The following is a 27,962-nucleotide window of genomic DNA, read 5'->3' on the forward strand; positions in this document are numbered from 1 at the left end:
CTCTGTGAATCCATGGCAATGCAGTATATCTGCAAGAATAGAAACCTGCTATATGCAGGTGAACTGGTTCATATCACTGCTATGGGAAGTAGGTGGAAAGGCTGTCTGTTGCCAAGCACCAGGTGCATTTTCCATGGTACAACATTGTGGCTTTTCTGTCCTTCTGCTCCCCTATCGCCTTTACCCATCACTGACGTATGACGACAGAGTCGTGCATAAAAATAGAAACACTCTTTTATAATTAGCTCCCTTCTGCCCACTTTCTCTCAACATGTCACAGGCTTTCAACAGTATATGCAGAATTAATGAATAAATGGACAAATTAGGGAGGCCAACTAGAAAAGTAGGGTTGCTGAGGACTCATATTACGGAGAGTGGAATGAGTATGGAAGGTGAAAAAGGAATCAGTCAGTTTACTGGCAATATCCTTCGTGAGCTTCATTAGCCCCTTAATTGGTAGCTCCCATCAGACGTAGCAGCAAAATGGCCTCGCTGTATTTAGGCCAATTCTAGTTAGCCCTCCATTTAAGTTAATGTATAGGATTCGAACATCATGTTGCCCGTACAATCACATCCAACAACCTCCTACGTAGCAAACACAATATTGATTCCATTACCTTGGGGAAATGCAATTACTTCGCAAGCACAAAACATTAAGGCTGTTCTCCACAACAAAAGTACAACTTTGAGGGGTTCTGTAGACAACACTAGAGTGGGTGGTGTCTGTGTTTAACCACTGAACAAAACAGAATAAAAGAATAATGATCCTGATCACACAGAGACTAGTGATGGTGCCAGCCGGCAGTGTGAATTCTGCGGGTCAGCTGTGTGACGCAGCGCAGGAACTGCCAAGACTATGAAGGTCCCCCTATCCTAATGTATGCCTCTGTGATGATATGGCAAAGAGGCAGCCACAGAGCCAATTCGAACATGCAAGCACATCACCTGACAACTTGGTAGTTGAATGCGTGGATCCATTTCACTGGATTTTATTTCTGATGCTGCTTCGGCATCTCATTATGAAAATCCTGGTGAGGTTTATTTTTAAAATGTTAACTGAGTTGACCCTATTAACTGGGCAGGCTATGACGATGCTCGATTGATTTCTTTTAAAAAAAAAGGCAATGGAAACTGTTGTCATGACCACAGCTCTGCCCACCCTCTGGACAGCATTCTGCCTAGCCTTTAAAAACACAGCAGCAATCCAGAGAGAAAACAGATCAATAAATCATTCCTTCGCTTCCAATCTTTGTCTGGTTAGAACAGGTGATTCAGCATAAAAGTCCTACAGATGTAGCTTCTGGAAACGCTGCCAACTGGCCTCCAGTCATCTCATTCCACATATGGGTAGCATGGGACTGTACACATTATATGCTATCCGTAGCTCAGAGGCAGAAAACAGGTCCTGTTTGTGGGTTTCCTCCAGGAATGTGGCTGGCCACCGAGAGAACAGGATGCTAGGCTGGGTGGGGCATGGATCTGACCCAGAGGGGCTTTTCCTGTGCCATTCCCGGCACTAAGGTCCCCGTCCGACCTTCGACAAATCTTTCTTTTCAACAGTAGGAGTAGGAGAATCAGCAACATTCATGTGGGTGAGGGAGGGGAGAAAGTTTCCTTCTTCTTCTGTTTTTTTTAAAAATAGTATTAAACAGACTTCCGGGAGATGATGGCACCTGGTCAAGTCTCCACTGAGTCTCTGCTGTGTGAGTAGGAGCTCTAATTATCAAATGACTCTGATAAAAAGGCTCAACCTATGAAAGTAACTGCCAACTTTTATCAGTAACAGACTCCGGGAGCTGTCAGGTAGACTTTCAAATCTCCCCTCCCTTTTGAAGCTACTTAAATCAGTGGAATCTGGCTTCCTCCGTAGACCAGCTTTTACCTGTAACCACTGCCATGTGTAACACACACACACCCCGGTGCACATGAATGCCCACCCCTGCTCACCCAACTTTGGAATCCAGAGTTTTCTCCCCACCTTAGTCCCTCACCCAAATGTCGTCCCCCCCAAAAAAAGTTCCAAATGTAACTTTTTAGGCCATTCCTATCCTGCTTCAATCCCTGGCATCATATATCAAAATATTTGGGGGGAGGGGGAGGGGAGGGGAGGGGGAAGCTTAGAAAAAGACTAATTGCATCCTAACAAAACCTGGAAGAGCTGCTGCCAAGATGGGAAGCCTGGCACCCTCCAGAAGTTGCTATTCTACAACTCCCAGCATCCTTGACTGGGTGGGAGCGATGGAGTCCAGTAACACCTGGAGGAACTAATGATGTTGATGCTGATGATGGTTCTCATGTCCCCAAAATGCCATCTTGCCACCAAGAGCAAAAACACATTTCTAACAGTTCTTACTTGCTCATCCCAGCACACAATACCTTCAAAGATGAAGATGCTAGTTCAATGGATGACTCTTCAAGGCCAAGATCTCTTCTTCTTTCAGCTCGAACCTCAGCATAACTATATATGTGTGTGTGTGATATATATGTATATATCGCATAGGAAAGGAAAAGAATAGAGAAGTTGGGTTAGGGTTTCCACAGTTGGGGCACCACCTCAGAGACAGCCCTCTTGCATGATGCCAACCATATCTTGGAATGCAATGACACACTCAAGATCTGGTCATAAAGGCTGAATGGATCCACACAGCAGGAGTGGTTGTCATGAATCTGTGGCACTCCAGATGTTGCTGGCTACAATTCTCATTATCCCTGACCACTGGGGATGCAAGAAACTATGATGGGAACTGTAGTCCATAATATCTAGAGGGTACCAGGTTCGGAAATGATGTTCTAGAGTGCACACTCAGTTCGTCATATAGGATTGTCACCAAAACTCACCCATCACCCTCAGTGACTATACATTTCAGCAGAAGATCAGACGAAGAGGTAGGCAAAGTTGCCTTTTGCAGAAGCTTGTAAGCCATTAATGATTCCACCCAGTTTCACCACTAGCACAGTACTTTCCTATGGTGAACACTGACTTTGGATCAGAGCAATGGGACCACGTGACAGCTGTCTCATAAGAAGTCAGATCAATGGTCCATCAAGCCCAGCAGTTTGACTGGCAGCGGCTCTCTTAGGTAATCTAAAATCTTTAAACGGAGTGACTTACAGGGCTTTAAGAGACCTGTATATATCCCATTTTATATATATATTTTATATATCCCACCCATTCACTGTAAGAACAGTGCTCAGAGTGGCTTAAAACAATCTGCAATTATAAAACATGTCTGAAAAACCAATGCTATAAAAGCTAGTGTAAGAGCAAAGGGAGATCAGGCAAAATCTGCCCAAAACCCATCAAATGCCTGCTGTAACAACATCATAGTTTGGTAGCAGAAGGGAAGTGGGAGATGGGTTAGGTGGGTTCCCTGTTAGGTGTTCCTGAACATAGGCTCAAACACAATTTGAAAACTACAGTTGGAGAGCTGGGCTGCCAATTATTGCCCCAGTTTGCACATTAACGCTAAACCATGGTTTACCATAGCCAATTTGTGCTGTGGCAAGCACTGGACTTACACAGTTTCTCATTCTGGTGAAGTCATGAGGAAGAGAACAGAAGCTTCCACTTCCATTATAGATTGTGTCTAAATCCTAAACTATACTGAATCTTAACAATGGTTACGGGGCAGGGGAGCTTGCTTTGTAAACTATGGTTGAAGCCAGTTTGTTTCCACTTATCACATCTAAGCCTAACCACAGTCTGCATGGCTTCAGGCATCAGAATAAATTGTGACTAGCCTAAACTGGAAGCAAAAGCTTCTGATCTCCCCCTCACTCATGAGGAGGAGAGTATATGAGCTGCTGCCGTTCATTGTCATAATGTTTATTACATTTATAACTCCTTATAACTCTTCAAGCAGCACAACACTAAATCACATTCTACCTTTGCATTTGAATACAGCCATCATTAATATATAATACGATGACAGACAGGGAGAAATGATTTTATTCTAAAGAACCATTTGCTTTAAAAGTCGCTAATTGTGCTGCTGCCTGTTATCAGTTTTTCTCATTTACCCATTAAATTGCTTGGGAGAGGGGACCCTCTAGAACAGAGTAAAATTGGCAGCTGATACTGTTTCTAGGCTTCTCTCTCGGCTGCCAAAAATAAAAGAGTAATAAAAATACAGTGACATTCTCCCCCACTTCCCAACCCTAATCATTTTATATAACGGAGTGCCTTATCGAGCCAATACACATAGCCAAATATTTGAGCAGACATAGCTGAAGGCGCAGATAAATGGCAGCAGAAATTGTGTGCCGTTTCTTACCTAACAACCGTGTGGGTGCACACGATAAACTCAGGCTTGGAGTTCCACTGATGATAAGTGACGTAGTACTGTGTTTGTAACCATATCCACTGCTGGCCTTTGGTTAAGAACCTGTAGTAGCAGGACTTGCCTTTTCCAAACTGCATCACTGCATATGAAAACAACCACTTAGTTAACATCACCAACGTATTAGGCTTTTTGTAATCTTTGATCTAGAGAAACATTAATGCTCTTCCGGGCATGTGCATAAAAAGCTGTGCATAATCTCTGTGCATGCCAAAATAACATCCATTGTAAGGGCCAAAATTCATATAGAGTGAATAAAAGGCCTGTCTAAAAGAGTTTGAATGTGTCAGATGCGATTCTGACCCCCCCCCCAGTACATTCAAATATCTCCTGGCTCCACTTCTATCCCTGCCCTGCCATATCTGGGGCTGCTTTTGCACTCTGACTTTTAAGCTTGTTTTTCAGCGGGGGGCAGGGGCGGGCTGTTGCTGTCAGAAATTCACTGCCTCCTTTTCAAACCATCTAAGTACACCTCTGTCTATTTTCAGAGCTGGAAAATGGAAAGAGGCAGAAATTTGATCTGAAAAGCAAAAGCATAGCTGCTAATTCAAAATGTTCACAGCTTTCGCACTTCGAAAATTGTAAACAGGCCTGCCCCCCCCCTCACCTCCCACACCAGCTGAAAGACAGGAGCACAGTTGCTAGACTGCACACTGGCAAGTTGCTCTGTCCTTCCATACCAAGCTCAAATAATTCCAAGGTTTCAAGAAAAATCAAGTGTGGGGTATGCTTGTTTGTGGTTTTTTTTTGAAAAAACAAGGGAAGTATGACATCTCAAGAACCTTAAAAACAAATAGCTGTTTGGTGCTTCTTCCCTGAGCGCTGCAACATTCTATTGTCTCTGTGTTGTATACTCTTTTTCCCCTTTTACTGCCGGGCAGGGTTGGGGATTCCAAGTCCCATCACTTGTGATCATTGGTAACGCTGATGGGAGTTGGAATCCAACACACATGGAGAGCCATAGGTTACCCTTCCTTGAAACGATAGGGGTCCAACTCACTCTAGCAGTCCTAATTAATTAGTACAGTGGTACCTCTGGTTACGTACTTAATTCATTCCGGAGGTCCATTCTTAACCTGAAACTGTTTTTAACCTGAGGTACCACTTCAGCTAATGGGGCCTCCCGCTGCGACCACATGATTTCTGTTCTCATCCTGAAGCAAAGTTCTTAACCTGAGGTACTATTTCTGGGTTAGCAGAGTCTGGAACCTGAAGCGTCTGTAACCTGAAGCATCCGTAACCCGAGGCACCACTGTAATTCTAAAGCTTCAGCACGAATCTTTGTGTTGCAACCAGGCAACTCTACATAGAGTTGATCAGGAAGAATCCTGTGTTAGCACTGTAGGGATTTGCACTTGAGGAAACAATTCCCCAATACACTGGCAAAGCGAAGAACCCTGGGACAAGCAGCAGAAATCTGAAGCTCCTAAATGCTGCAATTACCCCACACCCTGATCAAAACAAACAAACATATCAAAAAGCTTCCTGACAATGACAAGTAACAAAATGAAAGATGTTCATATATTTTTATCTCCTCCAGCTTCAACCCCAAAGTGAGAGCTGCCCCTTTTCCCTACAGGCTCTCCTCTTATATGTTAATAGCAGCTTGGCATAGACAAAAGTCTGGCATCCTGGGGTTTGGGTGGCATCTAGTTCCACCTGTTAAATTTACATGCATTGGGCTGCTGTTAGAGGCATGGTAGCAGCACTAATGGGGGGGGGAATCAGCCACTCCACCCCAAAGTATTAGCAAGCAGCCTAGAACCTCTGCAGTTACGGAGAGACAGCCAGGGTCTGTGAAGGCCTGAGGAGACCTAAAAGAGAAACGAACAACAAAACTTGGCAGGGAGTTAAGTACGCCTCTTAATCTGGTTAACGAGAACATCCAGCACACTCTGTAACAGGTCATGCAATCCAGACACTGCCAGGAGTTAGGGTGAGCACTGCGGCAGAGATCAGTTTAATTTTTCTCCCTGCAGCAAAAATACATCTATTGGCCTGCTGGAGTTTTCATGTGGAAACCAAATGCTGCCATGGCTTGGTGCGGCTTTTTTGGTCCATCATTACAAGATCCAAGAGAAATCAGACTAAGTATGAATATATATATATATAAAGGAGCATGTGCCTTGTAAACCACTGAGCAAAGTAAGGTATTAATAACAAAGGCTATGTCTCTTCAATTTAGTCCTCTGAAACAGCTTCGAAAGCACAGGTGGTAGAGAGGTAACATAAGAAGGCTGAGTCCCAAACTAGATTTGACATTAAATACATCTTTGCTTTTAGCATGAACGCTTTTAAAAATGCAAATATTAATTTGTTTGTGTGTTTTCATTTTCTTTCTTTTTTTAAAACATGATTTCTTTCCTGCCTCTCACAATTTCGTACACACGCCTCACCGTAAGGTCCCAGGGAAGGTTACAACAGAAGAGGCAATTTTAAAACAAATAAACCCATTACGATTATAATAGCAGCTCCATCTGGGGGTTTAGGCTGATAATGATATGGATTTCCATCCGTCCTTTGAAACTGCTATTTATGTTTGAGTCAGTGAGGGGTTTTCTCCCAATTCCAGAAAAACCGAATGGCAGCAGGGGAGGGATATTTCCTCCCAGTGAAGATACTAACTTCAAATAAGGCATTTTCCTTGGGATCACAGCAAAGTAAATTCCCTTTATGCCTGTTCTAATTCCATTCATTATCGGTACTCCCAAGCTAATACAATCTGCATTTTAAAAAACAACAACAGCCAAACAACCCTGCATGCTAAATGCAAAAATAGGTTTAATGTCCAGTCTAATTTGGCTCTGGGTTGACATCATTTTACAGTTAAGTTTCCCATCACAAATGGGTTTTGTATGGCTGCAGTGATTTGCACTGGTGTCCTAAGCTTAGGGTGGAGAGGGAGAACAAGAAATGCAATTAAAATACACACATCTGACCGTCCATTGCATGTAGTGAACAGAGACACTTACAGTGTTCGTGGCACCGAGCAAGAAGTTCCAGGTCGTCTGCATGGTAATAGTCGTAACCTGAAGTCCCAAGCACCTCAAAGGGTAAATAACCTATAATAGGTGGGGCCCTGGAACAAGAGGGGAGGAAAGCTGTGAGTACAAAGTTTGCCGTTTTGAGAGCTCTTTAGTGAGGGGGGGGGGAAGCATTATCCTGAAATTATTTTATCTTGTCTTGCAAGAAAGATGTGTTGGTTGCAATCTTATCTGCAATATGCTTGGAAACAAGTCCTACTGAATTCAATGGAGCTTACTCCTGGATAGACAGCATAGGATTGCACCATATCTTAGCTAGCGCTAAAGAGAGATTGCTTAAGAGGATGAATGGCAATGTAAATAATTATTGTTGTTAAAAGTAACCCGCCTTAAGCCTTGAGAGAGCCAATCAGAACTCACCCTACTAGTCTAAATGGGCCAATGGCCTGAGCCGATGTTAAGTCAGCTTCCTACGTATGTCGTTAAGGAGTTTACTCACTTCTTGGGATTTAAGCAGCAAATGGGGAGAGGGAAGTGAGTCATTCGTTACCAAATGCCTGGGAGGTTTTATAAGTTGACAGACGCTCAGGGTTCCCAGATAGGGAACCAAACAATTTGTGCGCTACGGTTAGTGCTGTGTGTACATGCCATGATTATAGAAGCTGCTTCCTAAGACTCCCAACCCTTTTGTTTAAACAAAGAATCATATTTCTACCCATTATGAGCACATAGTCTTGAAAGAACATGGCCAAAACCAGGGGATTTGCTGTGGTCAGAAGTCTGAGGCTTCCGTTTCCTCCCTAGCTCCTCGTGCACCCATCCCCCATGAAAAGCAGAGAAGGAACAATTTATGTGAAGTTGTTTTTTAATAATAATAATAATAATAATAATAATAATAATAATAATAATAATATGGAAGAAACCGTGCAAAGTAAGGGTAAATCATGATAACAGGTGATATTTGTTTTTAACCATCTTTTAATTTTTAAGTTTCATTTTAATAAATTAAATTAATTATTACTGTCTCTGAATTTAAATGTCCCTTACAGTCATCGTGGCTGGCAGCCATTGATAGAGGTTCCCTCCATCAATTAATCTAACAATCACCTTTTAACACAGCAGTGGGGGTCCTATGGCCCTCCAAATGCTGTTGGACTACAATTCCCAGAAGCCCTGGCTGTTCATAGAATCTTGTAATTGTAGAGTTGGAAGGGACCCTGAGGGTCATCTAGTCCAACCCCCTGCATATGCAGGAATATGCAGTTGGCCCATATGGGGATCGAACCAGCGCTAGTGGAGCTTTAGCCGTGGATTTGTCCCTGCCTGGAGAAGCTTCATCTATGACCACCTATCAAATCAACCTGCTGTTAAGGGCATACTAGACTAGTAGCCTGGGTTGTTTCTCCACTTCCCCCACCAACCCCAGTCTCAACAAAACACAGCAATCTTGTCTGTGAGCACAGCCACCACCACTGGGGAAAGCTTTTCATTAAGCCAAGTCTCCTACTGTCAGAGAATAATCTTCGAACAGCTGTGTGACAAAATGTATACAATGATTCCTGCATAATTGTTCTGATTACACCTAAGAACAGGCCAATATATAAGTAAGTCACAAGCAGAACAACATATCCTTCCCTTCTATATAAGGCATAATTTGGCAATCTACACATTCATGCCCTCAGTCCTGCCTTTCAGCACAAGCCGAAACTTGTTTACTAAAACCTGAGTCTTGCTTTGCACTCCCAGGTAAGTAAAAACATGCACAGGACTGCAAACACTCTTTCAACAAAGAGCTTGTGTCGGCTCTCAGAAGGAACAGTTGACAGCAAATTCTGCACAATTTTGGGCAAACAATTCATGGTAGAGATGTGTGTGTATGCACTGAGGAAATAGTTAATGCTCTTAGAAATTACGGCATTCACAAGAACAAGCTGGAGGCTTTTTATTGCATAACAGAATAACATCTTCCTTCCTTTTAGTCACTCTCAGTATGCTTTTTGCAAGAGGAAAGGCAAGTGTCACAAAGCAACCTACAAATAGGTTATAAAAACCAGCGAGATTGAATTCAGCTGGGGGGGGGGTGCGTTGCAAAATGTGCTACGTATTGGGGCAACAAGGAATCAACCCAAAGTGAATACTCCCCTCCCCTGCAAAAATGGTACAAGAAATATGAAGGCATATTATGTGTGTTTCTTAGGTTTATGCCTAATATTTTCAAAGATTTCACACAGATATGCTCATTGGAGACCTACGATTGGCTGAGTGGGTTGTCTTTGAATAACAGGACTGCCTAACCAGTGGCCCTCCAGATTTTCCCAGCATGGCCAATTGTGAGGAATGATGGAAATTGTGGCTCACAACATGTGAGCCATCCTATTGTATGTGTGAAACAGAGCTTCACACAGGAAAGAAAGGTCTATCAGTAGCTGCTAGACATTGACAAGCAAAATCTGAACAAAACATTGCAGTATAAACTGTTCCTGCTCAGGTTTCCAGCCATCCATGCCCTTTTCCAGGTTGTTCCATTTCACCTGCCTTACTTTCCCATCTTCAGCATTCAGCTAGGCATTCCATGGCTATTTAGCATGGTCAGTCCTCACTGGGCTGATGTTAAGATTTCCCTCCATTAGGGCCCTTAAACTTTTTATTTGTACTTCTGAAAGTCTTGGGGCTCCCTTGTGCGTGCATGGTGCTGTTTCGGCTACAGAAGGGATCCACTCTTGGGACAATAAGTTCACTACCGGAATACATGCATAGGTTGACTAAATAGAATATTCAGGTTGAGAGGCAGCATGACCTCAACCTCAATGAGTATTAGTTGCTTGTCTCCATCCTGATTTTGGGCTTCACTAATCTAGCAGGACTAGATTATGTTGGCAATGGAATGCATATCGATAGATGTTTATGGAACACCAGAGCAAAACTACTGAGTGCTTCCATATTTGCCTGAGGGACTATCTCACTAACCATGCAATCCTATGCATCTTTGCATAAAGAGGCACTGTGTTATAGTGGTTTGCGTTGGATTAAAACCTGGGAGATGTGGGCTCAAACCCCCACTCAGTCATAAAGCTTTGAATGGTGGGGTGTGTACATAGCTGTAGTCTAAAAAACCAGGAAGGCACCAGGTTGCAGAAAGTTGCTCTGATGCAAAGCCAATTATTTCCCATAGAGAAGTTTATCAAGGCTGCAGTCCTAGGAAAACTAAGAGAGGCTTCTGAGTACGCATGCATAGGATCACGAATTACAAGTGTCTTTGATTACACTTTGTTTAGCTAATATTATCAGGTTCCCAAATTTTGTAGCATTTCTTTTACCTCACTAAAAATCTTTCCCCCCCCCCAAAAAAAAATCCCCTAATTCGCTGCAAAAGTCAAACTTTCTTTTTGGTCCAGCACTTATAAATACAAGGGCCATGTTGTTAACAAATTGCCAGAAAATGCTGTGGAGAGATCGTAAAGTGATTTCAGAACTGTCTGTACTGTTGAAGGAGAACAGATCCTTCAAGTAATAACAAAAGTATTAACAGTTACCTAGCTGTGATCTGCTAATGAGTTGGCGTATTAGCAGTACAAGCTGAAAAGCATACCCCCTCATTTTTAGGTTATTCATTGCTTGTAACTTCCTGTGCTGCTTGGAATTTGGACATTCTTCTTAGGATTTCCGAATAGGAAACTGGTGACTCAGCATGGTATGAAATGCAAGAATAAGTAACACAGAAATTGCAGTGTCCTATTGTACTATTGGGAAAATGGAGAATAAGGACAAGTAATGCAAATAAAACAGCAAAAGGAGGATATTGCACATCCAGGCACACACGTACACAAGTCTGCAAAGACACAGTATTAACCTGCCCCATCCCACACAAAACGCACGTTCACCCGACCAAATCTAGCTTTATAAGTCAGGCTGTACGCCTGCATGCAGTTCCTTTGCTGACACTTTGCTCCTCCCTTCACATGAGTATCAAAACAAACCAGGAACCACAGTGAACCATAACTTCCCATTGCACAAGAACTGGAAACTATGGCTTCAAAGTGAGCTTTAAAGAGCCACAGCCCTTTGTCAGTATCTTCTAGTCTGGAGGATCAGGTTTGGTATATATCCGGAATTTCCTGGACATAAGCGGAATATAGCAGTTGGAAGCAGTGTTGGAAATCGCTGAAATGCCCAGGAAGCTATTATTTTGCTGAATTTCCTTAAAAAGCTCAACAACTTTTGTGTCTAGATTTTCATTTTTTGAAATATGGCAATCCTATTTCCGAATGTTTTGGAAGTTGAACGGACTTCTGGAACGGATTCTGTTCGACTTCCAAGGTACAACTGTACTTTGAAATATACACGACTTTTTCCTGTGGATTCTGAAAGCTAGGATAGTCATGCCTAGACAGCATGAATAATATGCATCCAACCGGGAGAGGCTGAGTACAGAGGTACCTCGGGTTAAGAACTTAATTCGTTCTGGGGGTCTGTTCTTAACCTGAAACTGTTCTTAACCTGAAGCACCACTTTAGCTAATGGGGCCTCCTGCTGCTGCCACGCCGCACGATTTCTGTTCTCATCCTGAAGCAAAGTTCTTAACCTGAAGCACTATTTCCGGGTTAGCAGAGTCTGTAACCTGAAGCGTATGTAACCTGAGGTACCACTGTATATGAGTGGTTTCACACCACTGCCTCAAGGTAGGATTTCCTGTGACTTTTTTTGTTTAAAATAGTAACACAGCTTCCCATAATACTCCCCCTCCTCAGAGCACTGTATACAATCCATATCTTGTCTTTGTAATTCTCCCCTTTCCATGTAAATTATTTAAGGCTGCCTGTGTCTGGTTTACTACTTTATTGCAAATTAATTGCTTGTATTGTCTTGGCAGATTTGACCTTTTAATAGAAAAACATACTAAGAGGTCTATAAATCGACTAGATCTTTTTAATAAGAATATAAAAAAATTCTGGCCCAGTTTCATACCACATCAATTTCATTAGCTAAGGATCTGATTTGAAGTATAGTCAGTCAGCTTCTCCACTCTCCTCCTCCCATGTGGTCAAGAGGAAGATTTTAGCAGGTTTTTCTCATTTTCCCTTGGCTTGTTTTGCACAGAGACGGGATGCAGTTAGTAACAAACCCTGGACAGCTTCAACAGAAGCTAACTTCAAAACATGGTTTCTTAAGCTTGTTTTAAACAGAAGCCAAAACCCATGTTCTACTTCTGGCTGTGTGGGAGGCAGAACTATGCACTCTCAAGACTCTCATTTTCTCTTTTCCTGCTCCGACATGTCTCGTTAAACCATGGTTTAGTGGGTGTGAAGTACAAGTGCAGCCGTGAGTGGTAACTACCCTTGCTTTCCCACATATTGTAGAATGATGGTTGTGCAATTCATGTGCCGCAGCTGCAACAAAACATGTCTCGCCCATATTGGTCTACAGTAGGTGCTGTAACTCTCCAATGGTCTGGCTTCACCCCAAAGGCACATTCATTAGTCAAACAACAGGTTGTGCATATAAACCACAAGGTGAAATCTTAATCAGAGTTGTCTTCAAATGCTTTGACAGAATACACAAGCATTAAACATTTGTAGAGGAGCAAGGAGGCATATTTCTACTGCATGCACAGGGCTTCTCTCAGGCCTTTGTGCATTAGGCACAAATCCTGAAAAGTCAGAGATCACAAGTGCATGGAAATTTCTAAGTGTGTTTAGTTAAATGTGTTCAAGAAGCCCCACCCCCCCCTTCAGACCTTTCTGCCAAACTTGGTCATTGTTTACTTTACAGAAACGGGAGCAATTATTTACCGAGCGTGCAATTTTACCTATGGAACTCATGGCCATAAGATGCTGCAAAGGTCATGCACACATTCACACAGTGTTTTTAAAATGCTAAGATAAGCATATGAAGCATAGCTCTGTGTCTGCTAGGCTGTGAGCAATGGTAGTCACAAATGCAACCTCCATACTCTGCGACAAAATACATTCCTTGGGTTACGGAAGCCCTTCTATTATAAAAAGGGAATCTTTGGAACCAACTCTTAACATCTGAGTATTATAACTTGGGGAATCAATAGCAGATGTTGTGAAAGGAGAGAATGCTGAACTAATAAACATTTGACCCAATGTGTCAATTTTAATGCTCTCAAATTTACTTAATTCGACTATGAATCCAAATCCTGGTTAGGAATTAAGATGAGTTTGTCTTCTCCAACTCTTCCCCCCCCCCCACTTCCACCTTGACGTGGTTTCTCCCCTCCCCTTAAAAATGCATTAATTTAAAACAAACATATCCATCTCACCTGTGGTCTAAAAACAAAAATTTCCATTCCAGGCTGTGCCTCGATGTGAATTCTTCACACGGTTCTTCCACATTGCAAAGTTCCTGCAGAAACAGATGGTAGGACAAGGTTTTTTCCTCCTCTTTCCTCCCCCCACCCCTTTTATAAATGCAGCTCTTGGAAAACAAATACGTCTTTCTGACAAACACATGGGCCATATGGTGAATGAGGCTGCTGGGTTTGCAGGCCTTTGAAAAAAACCTGATGAAAATTGCTCCCAACTACATTCCTCTACGTTCCTTGCTTATTTTATTTTTCTATGGGTGCAGACCAAAAGGCTGCATTAACTTAGCCAAGGTTGTTAAATGAGTCAGTGTCAAGAGAGAGCATTACAACCTATTGGCCCAAAGCTGCTGAACAACAAGGATGAGAAATCTCAAGTGAACATGATAATGGAGAAGGTTTGCAGACTCACTTGGCAAAGGACATGGCTATTCTGTCACAAACATCATGCAACCTGATGCTTCTGCACCAGAATTAGAAATCCCGCATATAGATTCACTGTGTAGCCATGTGTTGGCCCTTACCTACAGCCTTGCAAATAAGCCTACAAATTCCACTAGCCTGCCAAAACCTTTACTAGCCAGATGAGCAAGGGATGGAGAACTATGTCTGCTCTGCAACAGTCTGCTGTATTCCTGTGCTGGCCATTTAGGGGGGAAGGAGTGCGCTCTCTCTCTCTCTCTCTCTCTCTCTCTCTCTCTCTCTCTCTCTCCCCTACCTGCATGGAATTCCTTCTCACCTCTTGCTACCAGGCTTGAGCCTAAATACCAGGCTGCTGTATATAGCTAAGGAAGCGAATAGCATGGCCCTATGAGTGAACTCTAGCTGACAGAAGACAGAAGGGCATGTCTGATACTCCTGGGAAGAAGGGCCTCAGTTACATAGCAGGCCTTGCACTGAGCAATTTTATATTTTTTTATAACTAAGCCCCAGTTTCTAGTGTGGGGATTGAATCCATGATGTATGAAAAAACAGTCAAGTTCCCATGATTCTACAGTCAAAACCAACTTTCAGCAGATAAGGTGATTAAACTGGTATCTGGACTATTCCACTTCAGGCTACAGGTGTGGCTCATATGAAATGGGGTTCAATAATCCCCCCCCCAAGAAAACTAGCAGATCAGGCAGATGGCTAGGATAGAGCTCTTCTCGTTTACATGTATGTTTTCTATGTATAGGGGATTTTGCTTGTGTGCCTGTTTATATAGATGAGCATTCAGTCATGCAAGTCCAGAAGTGCTAATGGTTTTGCTGATCTGCTGCTTGTGAGAATTGGCTTCAAGTGTTAAGTACCTTCTTTGGGCTTATAACTGGACTATGCATTCATAAAAAGTCATATGTAAGAGTCATTCTGGGATGGTACCACTTCTGGAGTACTGCCCCATACTAAAAAAAAAAAAAAAGCAAAACCTTCCTGCTCATGTGGAAAACCAGGATATCAGGGGAAGTTTGGTTTTTGCCAATTGTTATATGAAAAATACATGTGCGTTCTGAAGCGGCAGAGTTCCACAGCTTCTCATATGACTTTTGAGATGTTTCAGTAATTTTTTTACGTACGCTGGGTTAGGAGCCTTGGTAATTAAGCAGTATACAAATAGCTTAAATAAAATTAACAAACAGATGCTGATCTTGTAAAACTCATTAGAAGCTCTCTTCTTCTGCCCCTCTCACCCACTGAGCCTGCCCCTTTAAGACAGTGGTGGAGGTCCTCAGGCTCCAGCAGGCCAATGTGGCCCTCTGGGGCTCCCTGTCAGGCCCTCAGAAGCCTCCCCTGGCTATGCTGCTCACTTCCCCTGATTCACACCTTGAGTGACTTTGCCTGGCTGGAATAGTGCCTACTGCTTTGCCTGCATGGAGGGCAGAGAGGAGTGTGCAACTGTGGGAAGAAACCAGCCTAAAAATGCGAAGGTATAACTCACATTTGTTGCCCCAACCCACTTTTCCCATTGGCCCTGCCCACCACTACGTGGCTCAGGAAAGAAATGCAGCCCCCCACCCCAGCCCCGGGGTTGAAAACAGTTCCCTACCCTGGTTTATGACAACACTGCACTAATCAGAGAGACTGCATACCTTCAAGAACTGTGGAGTGACGAGACGAACTGTTGCTACTAGGCAGACCTGCTCTTCGTTGGCCGATCGGAACGCTCGCGCGATGGCAGACTCAAAGCCATTGTAAGAAGATGTAGGCACTGAAAGCAAAAGCACAAAACGATCATTCAGAAGCTGAGTATTCATTGTTGTTTGGATAAGACAAATTCATGGAGCGTAAGGCTAGCCATGATTGCTATGTTCCACCTCCACTGTCAGACAGGGGGTGCTAGGAATCAGAGCTGAGGGGAGTGCTGTTGGGCTTCCCATAGACTACAGTGGGGCACATGGGGAAGGCAGAAGATATGGAAAACTCTGACCCTATAGCTTCGCTGCCTTGCGGGACATCTTTGGGAGAAGAAAAGGCTAAGGAGTAAACCCTACACAAATCCAGAGTGAAGTCCCTAAGACGGCAACTTGTACGCCTCCTTCCAGCAACTCCAGCAGCCCAGGTGGTGCCAAACACCTTGCTCTGCTTTCCATCAGCGAGGTCGAGAGGGGGGTCTTGTTGTCTGGGCAGCCCAAGACCTCCATGCACACTGCTGGCCAGGCTTGCGCCCCAGAGAGGTCTACTTTGATTCTGCTAAAGCAGTCATTTGACTTCACCCTGGGAGGCACACTCCATTGTCTCTCAAGACAGAAGGGTGCCAAACATCTGGTTGGCCACTGTGAGAACAGAACGCTCAACTATTTGCACCTTTGATGTTATTCACTGGGGCTCATGTTAGGTTCTTAAGTAATACAGCATTTCCAAAACTTTCTTGTCTACTTTTGGTTGTCATCCCCCTCAATATTCACCCAGTGCCAATAAAACCAAGCCAGCTAAACTTTCTTCTTTATGAACACCCAGCATAACAAGACTTCTTTTATTTGAGAGATTATTTCAGAAATGTTGGCGTAGCATTGTTATACTGGAAAAGATTGTGAAACGGAGCTGCAAAAAGGTCACGAAGACCTTGGACAGGGAAAAGAAAACAACTCTATTCAGTACTAAAATAGGGACCTCCCCTCACCCTGACTGGATTCTTTGGGGCAGGGGCAAGGGCTGTATGTCCCTGATGCAATCATAGAGCATTAGTAGCTAATTTACTTTGGATTCTCCACACATCATTCTGCTTTATTAGTTGTTTTGAAATGCTTTTCCAAAATTACTCCATTATTACTCCATTAAAATTATTACCGTCTGGAAGGGAACTCTTGCCTTACACAGTGCAGCACAACCTCCCACAAAAGCAAAAATTTGACCTTTTGCTGTTAGGCAAAGATCAGAAGACGACCTGGATGGTCGCCAGATTCTGTGTACAAATCTGTAGGCGCAGACCATCGCCCAACTCAAAATAGTCCGGCATGAAAATCCCCAAACTCGGTTCCATGGGTGACTCTGAGTCAACCCCCTGGGATAGTTTATTGTTGTACATTGTTTTAATTGTCTGTTTTAACCATATTTACACATCAGTTTCTAATGCTGTGAGTGTCATCTATTTCAGAGGCTTCTACTCTGCAGACTCTTATAGTTGTTTTAACTGCGAGTCTTTTAGTTCTTGCACTCTTACAGTTGTTTTAACTGCATGTTTTTATTTGTTTTTAGTTCTTATCTGTTTTAATTATCAGTTTTTATCCATCCATTATCCGTGTTTAATCTTGTATTTTATTCAGATGTTTTATCCTATGCTTGTTTCTTTGTTCTTATTTGCTCCAACATTTATCAGTTAAAAAAAAATCCTAACTGCTATTTTATTTATATGTTGTTGGTTTTTTTATCCTGGTCTGTGACCGTAATAAAGTTCATTCATTCAGTGCAACACAAGTTGGGGGCAATAAACTAGAACATCAGTAATACAGAATGTTAAAAGATTTCAGCAGGAAACTATGAAGCATAAACTGATTGCGAATGAAGCGGTAGGTCCACTGGGAAACCTCTAAAGGTGCAAACAGTATTGATACCATCATCATGAGCACAAACCATCATAAATGCTCAATAACAATAAAAACATTTGGAAGACCTAAAATGATCTGGTAGAAAACAGAAGGAAAGTGGGGAAAGATTTTGTGAAGTCCATAACTGGATGTCCACTGTAATGCCATGCCCTGGCTTTATTCCACAATGCAAAAAATGATGACCCCCACATGCACTAAAAAAAAATAATCTCAATTAACATACTGTCAGCACCAGAAACTTTAGAAGTTCAACAGGTTTAAGGCAACTATATGAGCATATGGGCAGGGGGGAGAGGGACAGTGATAATACAAAGTGATAATACAATGGCTTACCATTAGTAAAATATTTAAATTCCACTACAAATTTCACATATTCATATGTAATGGGTTCATTTGGATCTAAATTTCCTCGGGCTAAATGACAACAAAATTCTATCTGTTTTTCAGCTGAAAGAGAGAGAGAAAAAATGTTTTTAAAATTTCAGTAGTAACCTCATCCCTTCAGAAAACTCTGGATATCTGACCCCAAAATAAAATGTTTTAGAAGAAATGTAATGACATGGGCACAAAATGACAGCACTCTATGGCAAGAAAAAGCCACTTCTTTGCAACAAATTTTAATTCTGTAAACTGCTCTTGAACCAATTTTAGCAAAGAGCATTGCAGAAACGTTTTAAGTAAAAAAAATAAAACACAATAAATATCCTATTAGCATTAATAACAACAGCAGCAATTAACGTAGCTTGGCACTGTACAAACTAGAACCCAGATGCCCTCCAATCACTACAACTAGTTTGTTCTATTCAGATGTTTTGCACTATGGAAAAAACTTCAACCGTGCTTTTGCCTTCAGGTTTAGAGCCCATCCTGAACTCTGACTTCTGACAATTGGATGCAATGCTTAATAATGGCCAACAAAAACAAACCATGGTTAAGTGACACATCTCCACAAGTTTAAAATCTGATCATTTTGCCTGTATAGCTTCTTCCTTTGATTGCCATAGGACTAAAAGTTATATTGAGAACTACTGGTCTGCATTTTCTAACACCTTTGTCCAAAGCACATTCACATTAATAACAGCATGCTGCAGTAATTAAATAAGACTTCTAGATTAACCCTGCACCTGAATCATTCAATCATGCAACCTTCTTCAAGGCTGAAATAGGGCAGAGGGCACAAGATATAAGAAGCCCTGTGTGCCTCTTAAGTCCCAGTGAAGGCTTATTTTGCCAGCTTAATCAGTACTTACATGACAATTAAGCTGTCTGTAGAATCACTGGACAGAGATTCGGTTCTTTCAGCAAGGATAGGAAAACCTAATAGAGGTTCTTACATTGCCCTGGCAGAATTAAAGCCATTGCATAGTGTTCTGTCCTACTTACGGGGCTATGGTAACACAAGAAGTGATGGCCACAAACCCGGGTGGCTTTAAAAGAGGATTAGACAAATTCATGGCAGATGAATGCTACTGAACATGCAGATATGATCTGTCCATTTTATTTTATTTCAGTTTTCCGTTTTCCCCACTTTAAATTCAGTTCTTTACATTTCCACATCAATTTGTGATTTTTTTTAAAAAAGAGAGAAATAGTCATCATGAAAATTCAACAGGATTTTAGTATACATTCATCCTAACATACATATGTTTTTGGGAAATTTTGCCCAATGTATGCATTTTTGCAAAGCAAATTTCCCTAAAAGAATGGGTTTTTGCATGTTGTTTTTGCTCTTATGTGTATTTGTATGCAAATTTTACACCATTATCTCTGTAGTTTTGTATTCTTTTCTTGCACTGCAAGAACTGCACTGCAAAATTCAGAGACCTGTGAATTTCAGAGGCTGGCTGTTAAAGTGGTATCACAGTGCTTAACATTTATGCTGTGGATGCGCCCTTGCTGTGCTGGTCTTCTCTTTCCTATCAAAGAGACAATAAACAAAATGCTACTTACCATTCAGGAAATCTGTCGCCACAGCGTTCGTCATGAGCATGTGTGGAGAAAGCAGCTTGTACACATCACTCTGTTCACGTTCAGGCAGAAAGTTTAATATATTTTGGTCCACCAAATCTGACTGATACAAAAGAACACTTTGTCATGTTCGATGGCAGTGTGTTTAAATGATCACAACACATGAAAGGGCTGGTTCACACTTAAAAACAGCACTGAATAGTCACTCAAAACTTGAAGACCCTCAGCCAAATATGGGAACTGCTTCTGTTGTAAGGAATTCAGATTTATGTTGACATCAAGTGACATAAGTGATTTGCTGGTGTTGTTAGATCTCTGGTGTGTGTTCACATATGCAAGCCATCCAATGATGCTGCATGAAGATGATGGGCACACACATACACACACATGAGCTGGTTCAGAGGCAGACATGTACACACAAGTCTTTTGAAAAAAGATTTAGAAGACAGAGGATGATTATTAATTACTACAATAACAGTTTTGGGATGCTATAACCTCTGTGCCAATAAATCTTGTTTGCATATGTAGTGAGTATGTAGGGAAAGGGTTTTAACCCTAATAGTGTGCCAACAACCATATTGTATTTTTTTTTCCTATCATCCTCACAACAATTTACTCAGGGTACTACTATTGCCAAATTGCATATGGAAAACTGAGGCCGAATGCTCATGAACAGCACCTGAGGTAGTAAACCATTGTCCAGGTGATATTATTTGATGTCATCTTGCACGCCTCCTTCCAGCAACTTCTGAAACCAAGCTGGTGCCAAATATACTGCTCTGATTTCCTTTGGACCACATCAAGGGGTCTGCTCAAGGCAGACTAGGACCTCCATGAGCACTGCCCAGGCTTGTGCCCCAGGGAGGTCACTTCAGTGCTGCTAACACAGCAAAAACAGCATCAGAGGCAGCGGTTATGAGTTAATTGGTCTCTGCAGCCACAGCGGGTGCTGTGGTTCTCCAGCAGTGTGACTTCACCCCCAGAGGTACACTCCATTTTTCTAGAGACAGACCGATGCCAACAAAGTGCATGACGGAATGTCTCTCCCATTAGGGGGGGAAACATTCAAACATTTAGAAAACAAGATGTCAGGGAGAAGGCTACGCAATACATCCCGATTTCTATCTTTCGTTCTTAGGGGAATTGTTTGTATGGAGCAGCATTCAGTCCCTTGAGACACAGTCAGTACCGTCATCCTTCCATGCAAGGCTTATGACCTGTTAATTATAACCTTGGGAAAGAGTAACCTGCCCAAGAATATCTAGGAAAAGGCTGGAGAAAAAGGAAGCAGAACTATTCAACCGGCTCTTGAGAGACCAGGTGCCTTTGGCTCTCACTCAACTATCCACCATAGCTGCACCATTCCATCATAAGGGGAGAGATAAAGCAGAGCAAATGCTATCCACTCTGCTGAGAGACCAAGTTTCTTTGGCTGTTCCTCAGTTTTCACCTAGCAGCAGCTATTCCATCAGGCTGCCAGACCAGTTTCCATCCCTGTATAATAGCTGCAACTTTAAGTAGTGCCTCTGCATCCCATTTTCCCCTTTGGTGTTGTGAATTTTAGACTGTTAAGCCAGACAAGAGGGTCTGCCTAGTTTTTACTGATCTTTAATCCTTTCTTGGAGCCTTATTTGACTAAAGAGTGAAGTGATAATGCTTTAAATTGGGGGGGGGGACACCCTTGAAAAAATTGCGTCTCTCAGCCAAGAACCCAGATCTATTTCAAGCCAATGTGCTGTCAACTGAACCACGGTAGAAAACGCTTCAGCACAGGGCAGAACAGAACACAAGAAGTGTGGAAGTTGGTAGGCCAGAGGTGAAAAGGCCAAGTTAGAATGTGCCGACTGCATTTTGACTCTGCATTTACTCTGGGTCTCTGCCGACAGCGAGGGAAAGCTGTTCTAAAGCAAAGAGAACAAGGAGGCAAAGAAGAACCCAACTGAATATCACCAGCAATAAAAAAAAAGTGGGCCTTCGGCTGCACAACGTTAATGATGATGATGATGGTGTTAATGTGATGGCCTTAAAAAGCACCCATAGAAAACAGTTTTGCTCAAAGCCGCAAAAGATAGCCAAGCCATCTGCACTCCTTATGGAAAAGAGAATAGTCTACAGCACAGTTAATTAGAGAAATGTCTCCCTTACACTCAGGGAAAGAGAGAAACAAACAAAACGCCTACTTAAGAGAGGTGGCGTCAAGCACATGAGCACTCTCTCTAAGGAGTATCTTGCATTACTATCTGGTGGGCATTTTAGACACTAACATCTGGTATCTGGACTACGGTACCTTTTGGCAGGTTCAAACAATTAACAGAGACTGTAGCTAGATTTCTCTTTCTGGCAGCAAAAACACAAAAGGAAGCCTCTCCTGGTTAAACCTACCCTGTCTAGCTGCTGTTCTCTCATATATTACAATTCTTAATCTGGTTATTTTTCTTCAACTCCCTCTTAACTTCCACATTTTAAAGTATCATGTTGTATTTCTTATTATAGGCATAGTTTACATGTTCCAGATATTTTATATCATTTATGTATTTACAACCCACTTTATGAGCTTGTGGGTACCAGACTCCCCTAAATTCCTGGATCCAGTGGGAGTCAGGTTTTAGTCAAGGCAAAATATAAGCCAGGCCAGTTTCCTGAGGGGTTAATCGCCTGGGAAATAAACCATTAAGAAAATAAAGGAAAGGCAATGGCTTATCAAGAAAGCCATGGAGAGGGGCTCTGTGCCTAATGGCAAGTGGGTAGGGGCTCCCCTCTGGCTCTGAGAAGGAAAAGGTCAGTTGGCTGGGATGTGACCTGGAGTGAAAAGGTTGCAGTTTGGAGAAGGCGGCAAGCTGGAGAGAGGGTCATAGCCATGGCTGATTTCTGCTGGCTATGGGAGAAACGAGACCATCTTGGGGCATCAATGCTATGAACTCTTCTACCGTATGGTCAGGTTGTATATATGTGTCATAAACCATATGTCCTGAAAGATACCAATTTTGCCTAATGTACCCATATGAGGGAATGTACCTGAAAATGCACACAAACTGTCATGTGGACTTTTAAGAAAAAACAATGCACACTCCTCATGAGGAATTCAGGCAAAGTGTACTTAAGAATGGGAAAATGAGAGACCAAGAGAGACCAAAATTTATCGATTTGTCTATTCCCTAGACTACACTATGGCAGTTCTACGTGCAGAATCTCAGAACATCACTGTACATATTGGGATGAGGATGACAGTTTTTCTACAGACTTAAAGACAGCATGGGGGTAAGAACCCATTATTATCCCCTGCAATTTCTGACCAAACAAGTTTTTGTCTGCAAGTTTTTGTCATGCTTCTAGAAAACCATGGGTTAGAAAAGACAGCAACATCCAAATATATCTACTTAGGGACAACAACAGTTGTATTAAACTAAATCCAAGTCTCTGAAAAATTACTTTGCATGCATGGTTGTCGCATTTCATCCATACTGACATTCCTAAGGAAAATAGTAAGATTTTCAGACATTATGTTGTGAGAACTTACCGGTAAATGCCCAAGAAGAGAAGAGACACTATCAGATACATAAATAATAATCCCATCAGTGGTAAGTGCAATGAGAAAACCATCTAATGCCTATATGGAAAAAGAAGAAATAATTTAGATAAAAACCCTGCTTCCATCCTGTGTGTGAGAGAAATAATATTATTGAGTAACATTCAACGTTAGTTTTATTCAAAGTAGACTAATTGGAATCAATGAACATAAGCAATTTAAATCCATTTATTTAAATGGGTCTACTCTGAATATGATTTATTTGGGTATGGATTTTTAATATAATAATATAATAAGCAAAATATATAAATTAGAAACAAATGCAATTGTTATTTTTATTCTGCAATTCTTTCCCCAAGTTGTCTGTTGCTGCCACGAACATTTACAAACATTTTCTATTTTTATATATGTTGCTTTATTCATCGATTCCCCCACCTCCAGGGTCTTCTAATTACTTGGAGATCTTTTTCAAAAGCTATTTTTTATTTATTGTGAGATGGTTGGGATTTCAGTCATTTCTACAGTCAGTGTTCTTCTGGTTTCTGCCTTATTTCCATTACAAATAATAGTTATACCATACTTCAGAAAGGATGTCTTATTTGTCCTTTATCTAACTGTAGTTTTTGTGTTACCTTTTCTGCTAGTTCAATAAACTGTAATTTAGAATACCATTTATATATGCTTATAGATAAATGTCATTAAAGGTAAAGGGACCCCTGACCATTAGGTCCAGTCGTGACCGACTCTGGGGTTGCAGTGCTCATCTCGCTTTATTGGCCGAGGGAGCCGGCGTACAGCTTCCGAGGCATGTGGCCAGCATGACTAAGCTGCTTCTGGCGAACCAGAACAGTGCACGGAAATGCCGTTTACCTTCCCACCAGAGTGGTACCTATTGATCTACTTGCACTTTGACGTGCTTTCGAATTGCTAGGTTGGCAGGAGCAGGGACCGAGCAATGGGAGCTCACCCTGTCGCAGGGATTCGAACCGCCGACCTTCTGATCGGCAAGCCCTAGGCTTTGTGGTTTAACCCACAGCGCAACCCATGTCCCTTAGATAAATGTCATTAGCAGTCAGAAATATATAACTAATATAATCTTTAATCTGGGTTTATCATGCTGTTCTTAGTATATATAATAAAGCTAAAGATGCAATTAAAACACTTCGATCTGTGATCCTCACCCCCCCATTACATGAAAAGCATTGTTCCAGAAAAGTAAAACTGTGGGGCAACTCCACCATATGTGACAATATGTACCTTTTATAAAGAGGCCCTGCTAGCAATTAAATGGTTCTGTTCCTTTAACATGAGGTATTTTAAATGTCATGCAAAACCATCTGTGCACTGATTTTGAAAAGTTTTGTGATCACATTTATTTAAAAGTAAGTCTTCAATGGAAGACTAGCAAGTACGTATAATACTGCAGCTATGCAGCTTGATCCTATGTACATTTACTCAGAGGTAAGTCCTTGCGATAATAGCTGCAATCTTATTTACACATTCTTGGGAGTAAAGGCTATTATGTGCATGTTAAGTACAGTTGCGAACGACTCTAGGGTTGCAGCGCTCATCTTGCTTTACAGGCCGAGGGAGCCAGTGCTTGTCCGCTCCGCAGACAGTTTTTCCGGGTCATGTGGCCACTGGCAGAGGAAGAGGGGGACGGGGAAGCACGCCACCCCCGGCAGCGCAATCCCGGTGGAGTTCCATCGTGGCTGTCCCCCCGCTCGTGCTGGGCACCACGCCCCCAGGACGCACACCACGGCCCTTTGGGCGGCGCGTCCCACCCCCGGGGTGTGTGCCAGCCCCGCCCCCACCTGCTCTCTGTCCCCGGTGCTGAAGCATGAAGCTCCGCCACTGAATGTGGCCAGCATGACTAAGCCGCTTCTGGCGCAAAGGAACACCAACACCAGAGCAGCGCACGGAAACGCCATTTACCTTCCGGCCAGAGTGGTACCTATTAATCTACTTGCACTTTTGGCGTGCTTTCGAACTGCTAGGTTGGCAGGAGCTGGGACCGAGCAATGGGAGCTCACTGCGTCGCGGGGATTCGAACCGCCGACCTTCTGATCAGCAAGCCCAAGAGTGTTTTAGACCACAGCGCCACCCACGTCCCTCATTGTGTGCATAGGGATGTGTAAACAACTGCACAGTTAGAGTACATATTATTTCAAGCACACTTAAGAGTACAATCCTAAACAGATCTGTTCAGACATAATTCCCAATGAAATCTATGGGGCTTAGTTGACTGCATATCTAATTAAAAAATATATATGGTTAAAAATTAAAATAAACAATTCCCTTAAATGACACCAAATTCTGAGCTTTTAAGTAATTTTTTTTAAATTCCAGGTAACGTTAGGGTAATTATAACATTGAGTGAACTTCTGTAATACGAAGTAATAAATTATTGTTAGGTTTCCCTAACTCAGCGTCCCACAATAATTACCCAACATAATGCACACCTATACACTGCATGACATCATGTGTCCCCCACACCTTAGGGAAATGAGTATAATTAGATTTTTTGAGAAACATACACTGTGTACATAACATTACAGTCTATGCTAACATTCCCCAATAGCTGCCCTCCAGACGTTTTGGACTGTATCTTCCTTTATAGTCCCATCCGGCATGGTCAATGGGCAGGGGTGATGGGAGTTGTAGTTCAGCAACATCTAGAGAGCACCAGGTTGAGGGAGACTGGTTATGCAATGCCATTTTTGAACAATCATTAGGGAGAGCGGTACAAACTCCAAATTAAGAAGGCTTCGGCATATTTCGAAGCGAGTCCCATTGAGCTCAGGGGTTACTCTCAGGTAAGTCTTGCCATTAAGAAGGATTCTTCAGTGCCACTTGTCATTTTAGAATCAAAGCCATGAAGGCGAATAAAGAGTTCGGGTGGGATAATAACTACCTTTCAGCAGTTTATTCCTGAACTACTTCAGAGGCTATTTGGTGAGAACTTTAGTGAACTCAATAACCTTTGCTCCTTTTTACCTTCATCCATGTATCTGTTTTCCCCAGAACATCACTGTATTTTAAAAATTAAAAAACACCAGGTTTTCACAAGCCACATGGAAAAGTCCCAGCCATATTATTTGAAACAGCAACACAGAGACCTGGGAGTCCACGGCAGCAAAAGTTTTCTGTTACCTTTATTCTAACTTAATTCGTTCCATTTCATTATTTCTCTCCCTAGTCAATGTTTCTTATTTATGTCAGTGTGGTAAAAGGCTTGGAGTTTTGATGAGTGCTGCACACATGGCAACATGTTCTTGAGATCAAGTGTTGTTGTTGTCAGGTCAGCAGGGAGCCAAGACGGGCAGCTTGGATGGGGGGGGGGGATCCAGTACCCTTCCTTCCCACTCCCCAATTTATTCTGCTCCCTCACATTCATGGGGAAATCATTAAAATAATGTCAAAAATAAAGAACCCTCAGCACAGAGAAGGTTCATTAAATAGTCCTCTATCTGCAAATGAAGCCTGCGAAGAGCTTGTCTCGTCTCAGGCAGGAGCCTGTTTTGACTGAACTGCAATGGACTGACTCGCTCATCAAGAGGCATTTGCAGATGGAGATAAACATACCTTCTTTTCCAAAGAAGGTGAGTCATCACATCTCTATGAGAAGGAAATAATCAAGAGACTGCGATTCTAGGGCAGTGCACACCCTTAAACATTGGCAGGGGAAACAAAAGCAGAGAACTGTCTGAAAACCATGGGAAACCTTGCTTTAACAAACAATTAAAAGCAAGACGGGTTGGTAAGTCAGTAGGCAGATAGATGGACTCTTTTATATATAAAAATGTGCAGAATGCTTATTTCCCACTAAGCCTGATTGAGAATGGACACCCAAATAGGATGATTCACAGAACACGTAAAAAAATCATTTGGCGAATGTCCAAATATATCTGTAGTTAGGGTGCTTCAGGTGTAAGGTTTATGAACTTCCCAATTCCCACAGTAAACATGGGAAATAGTTGGGAACATATGGTTAAACAAACTGCAGAGGGGCTGTTAGGCATTTTATTCACTGCCAAAACAACTGGATGTCAGGCTTTGGAAACCAGAATGATGCTTCAAATCTTAATTCTTCATATCGCCAGCCAAGTTGTTTGTGAAAAGTGAAATTCACAGCCAGACTGTCACACGTATAAAGCTGTTGGCAGATGGCATTCCGTATTACGCTGGGTGTGGTTTTTCTAGCACCTTTCAGAAGGACAGCAGGTTAATGACCTGGTGACAAAGAGAACTGAACATCAGCACCCCCACCCCCATATTCTGTACGATTTGAATTCTATCCTACCTCTAACATCAACTGAGTGAACTCCTCGTTGCTAAGAAATGAAGGTTTCCAGTCTTGCCTAATCTCACAGGCCTCAGTCTGTGCTGTGATTTCTAAAAGAGAAAACAAGGAGGGCAGGCAAGTTATGATTTTGAGCAGCACAGGAGTATCAAACACTGTGAATCATGAAGCCCATTTAAAGGGAGCAATATCAGAAAATTAGACATATTATATATCACCCCTTCAGCCCTGTACTAGAAGATAATCTAACTATAGACAAAACAGTGAAGAAAAACCTGACAATCATCTCTAATGACTAGAAATAATTATTGATCTGACAAGGAAACAGTAGAACGCAGATAATGCCACGGCCCAAATCCAGTTTTAGTTGGCATGGGACCAAATGCATAAGACCGCTGAGGCAAACATGCATTTGAACACACATCCCATAAATATACTCAATTCTCAATCATGTTCATGTCTTACTGGTGTCCATGATTCCCAATCCAGAA

At 42.2% G+C, this 27,962-nt stretch overlaps 1 protein-coding gene across 2 annotated transcripts in view; it reads right to left on the bottom strand.

The window, feature by feature from the left end:
- PASD1 (PAS domain containing repressor 1) overlaps positions 1 to 27,962 on the bottom strand; it is a 93,930-nt gene that overhangs the window by 12,277 nt on the left and 53,691 nt on the right. For both annotated transcript variants that reach the window (XM_053374065.1, XM_053374066.1), the window contains exons 4-12: positions 27,472 to 27,563; positions 23,160 to 23,249; positions 19,625 to 19,745; positions 18,008 to 18,121; positions 15,719 to 15,837; positions 13,608 to 13,690; positions 7,313 to 7,419; positions 4,275 to 4,422; positions 2,377 to 2,458 (exon numbers count right to left, since the gene is read on the bottom strand). In XM_053374065.1, coding sequence (XP_053230040.1) covers positions 2,377 to 2,458; positions 4,275 to 4,422; positions 7,313 to 7,419; positions 13,608 to 13,690; positions 15,719 to 15,837; positions 18,008 to 18,121; positions 19,625 to 19,745; positions 23,160 to 23,249; positions 27,472 to 27,563 — 956 coding nt within the window. The remainder of the gene's footprint in view (positions 1 to 2,376; positions 2,459 to 4,274; positions 4,423 to 7,312; positions 7,420 to 13,607; positions 13,691 to 15,718; positions 15,838 to 18,007; positions 18,122 to 19,624; positions 19,746 to 23,159; positions 23,250 to 27,471; positions 27,564 to 27,962) is intronic.

Source organism: Podarcis raffonei, chromosome Z, assembly GCF_027172205.1.
Source record: "Podarcis raffonei isolate rPodRaf1 chromosome Z, rPodRaf1.pri, whole genome shotgun sequence".
NCBI classification, from domain to species: Eukaryota; Metazoa; Chordata; class Lepidosauria; order Squamata; family Lacertidae; genus Podarcis; species Podarcis raffonei.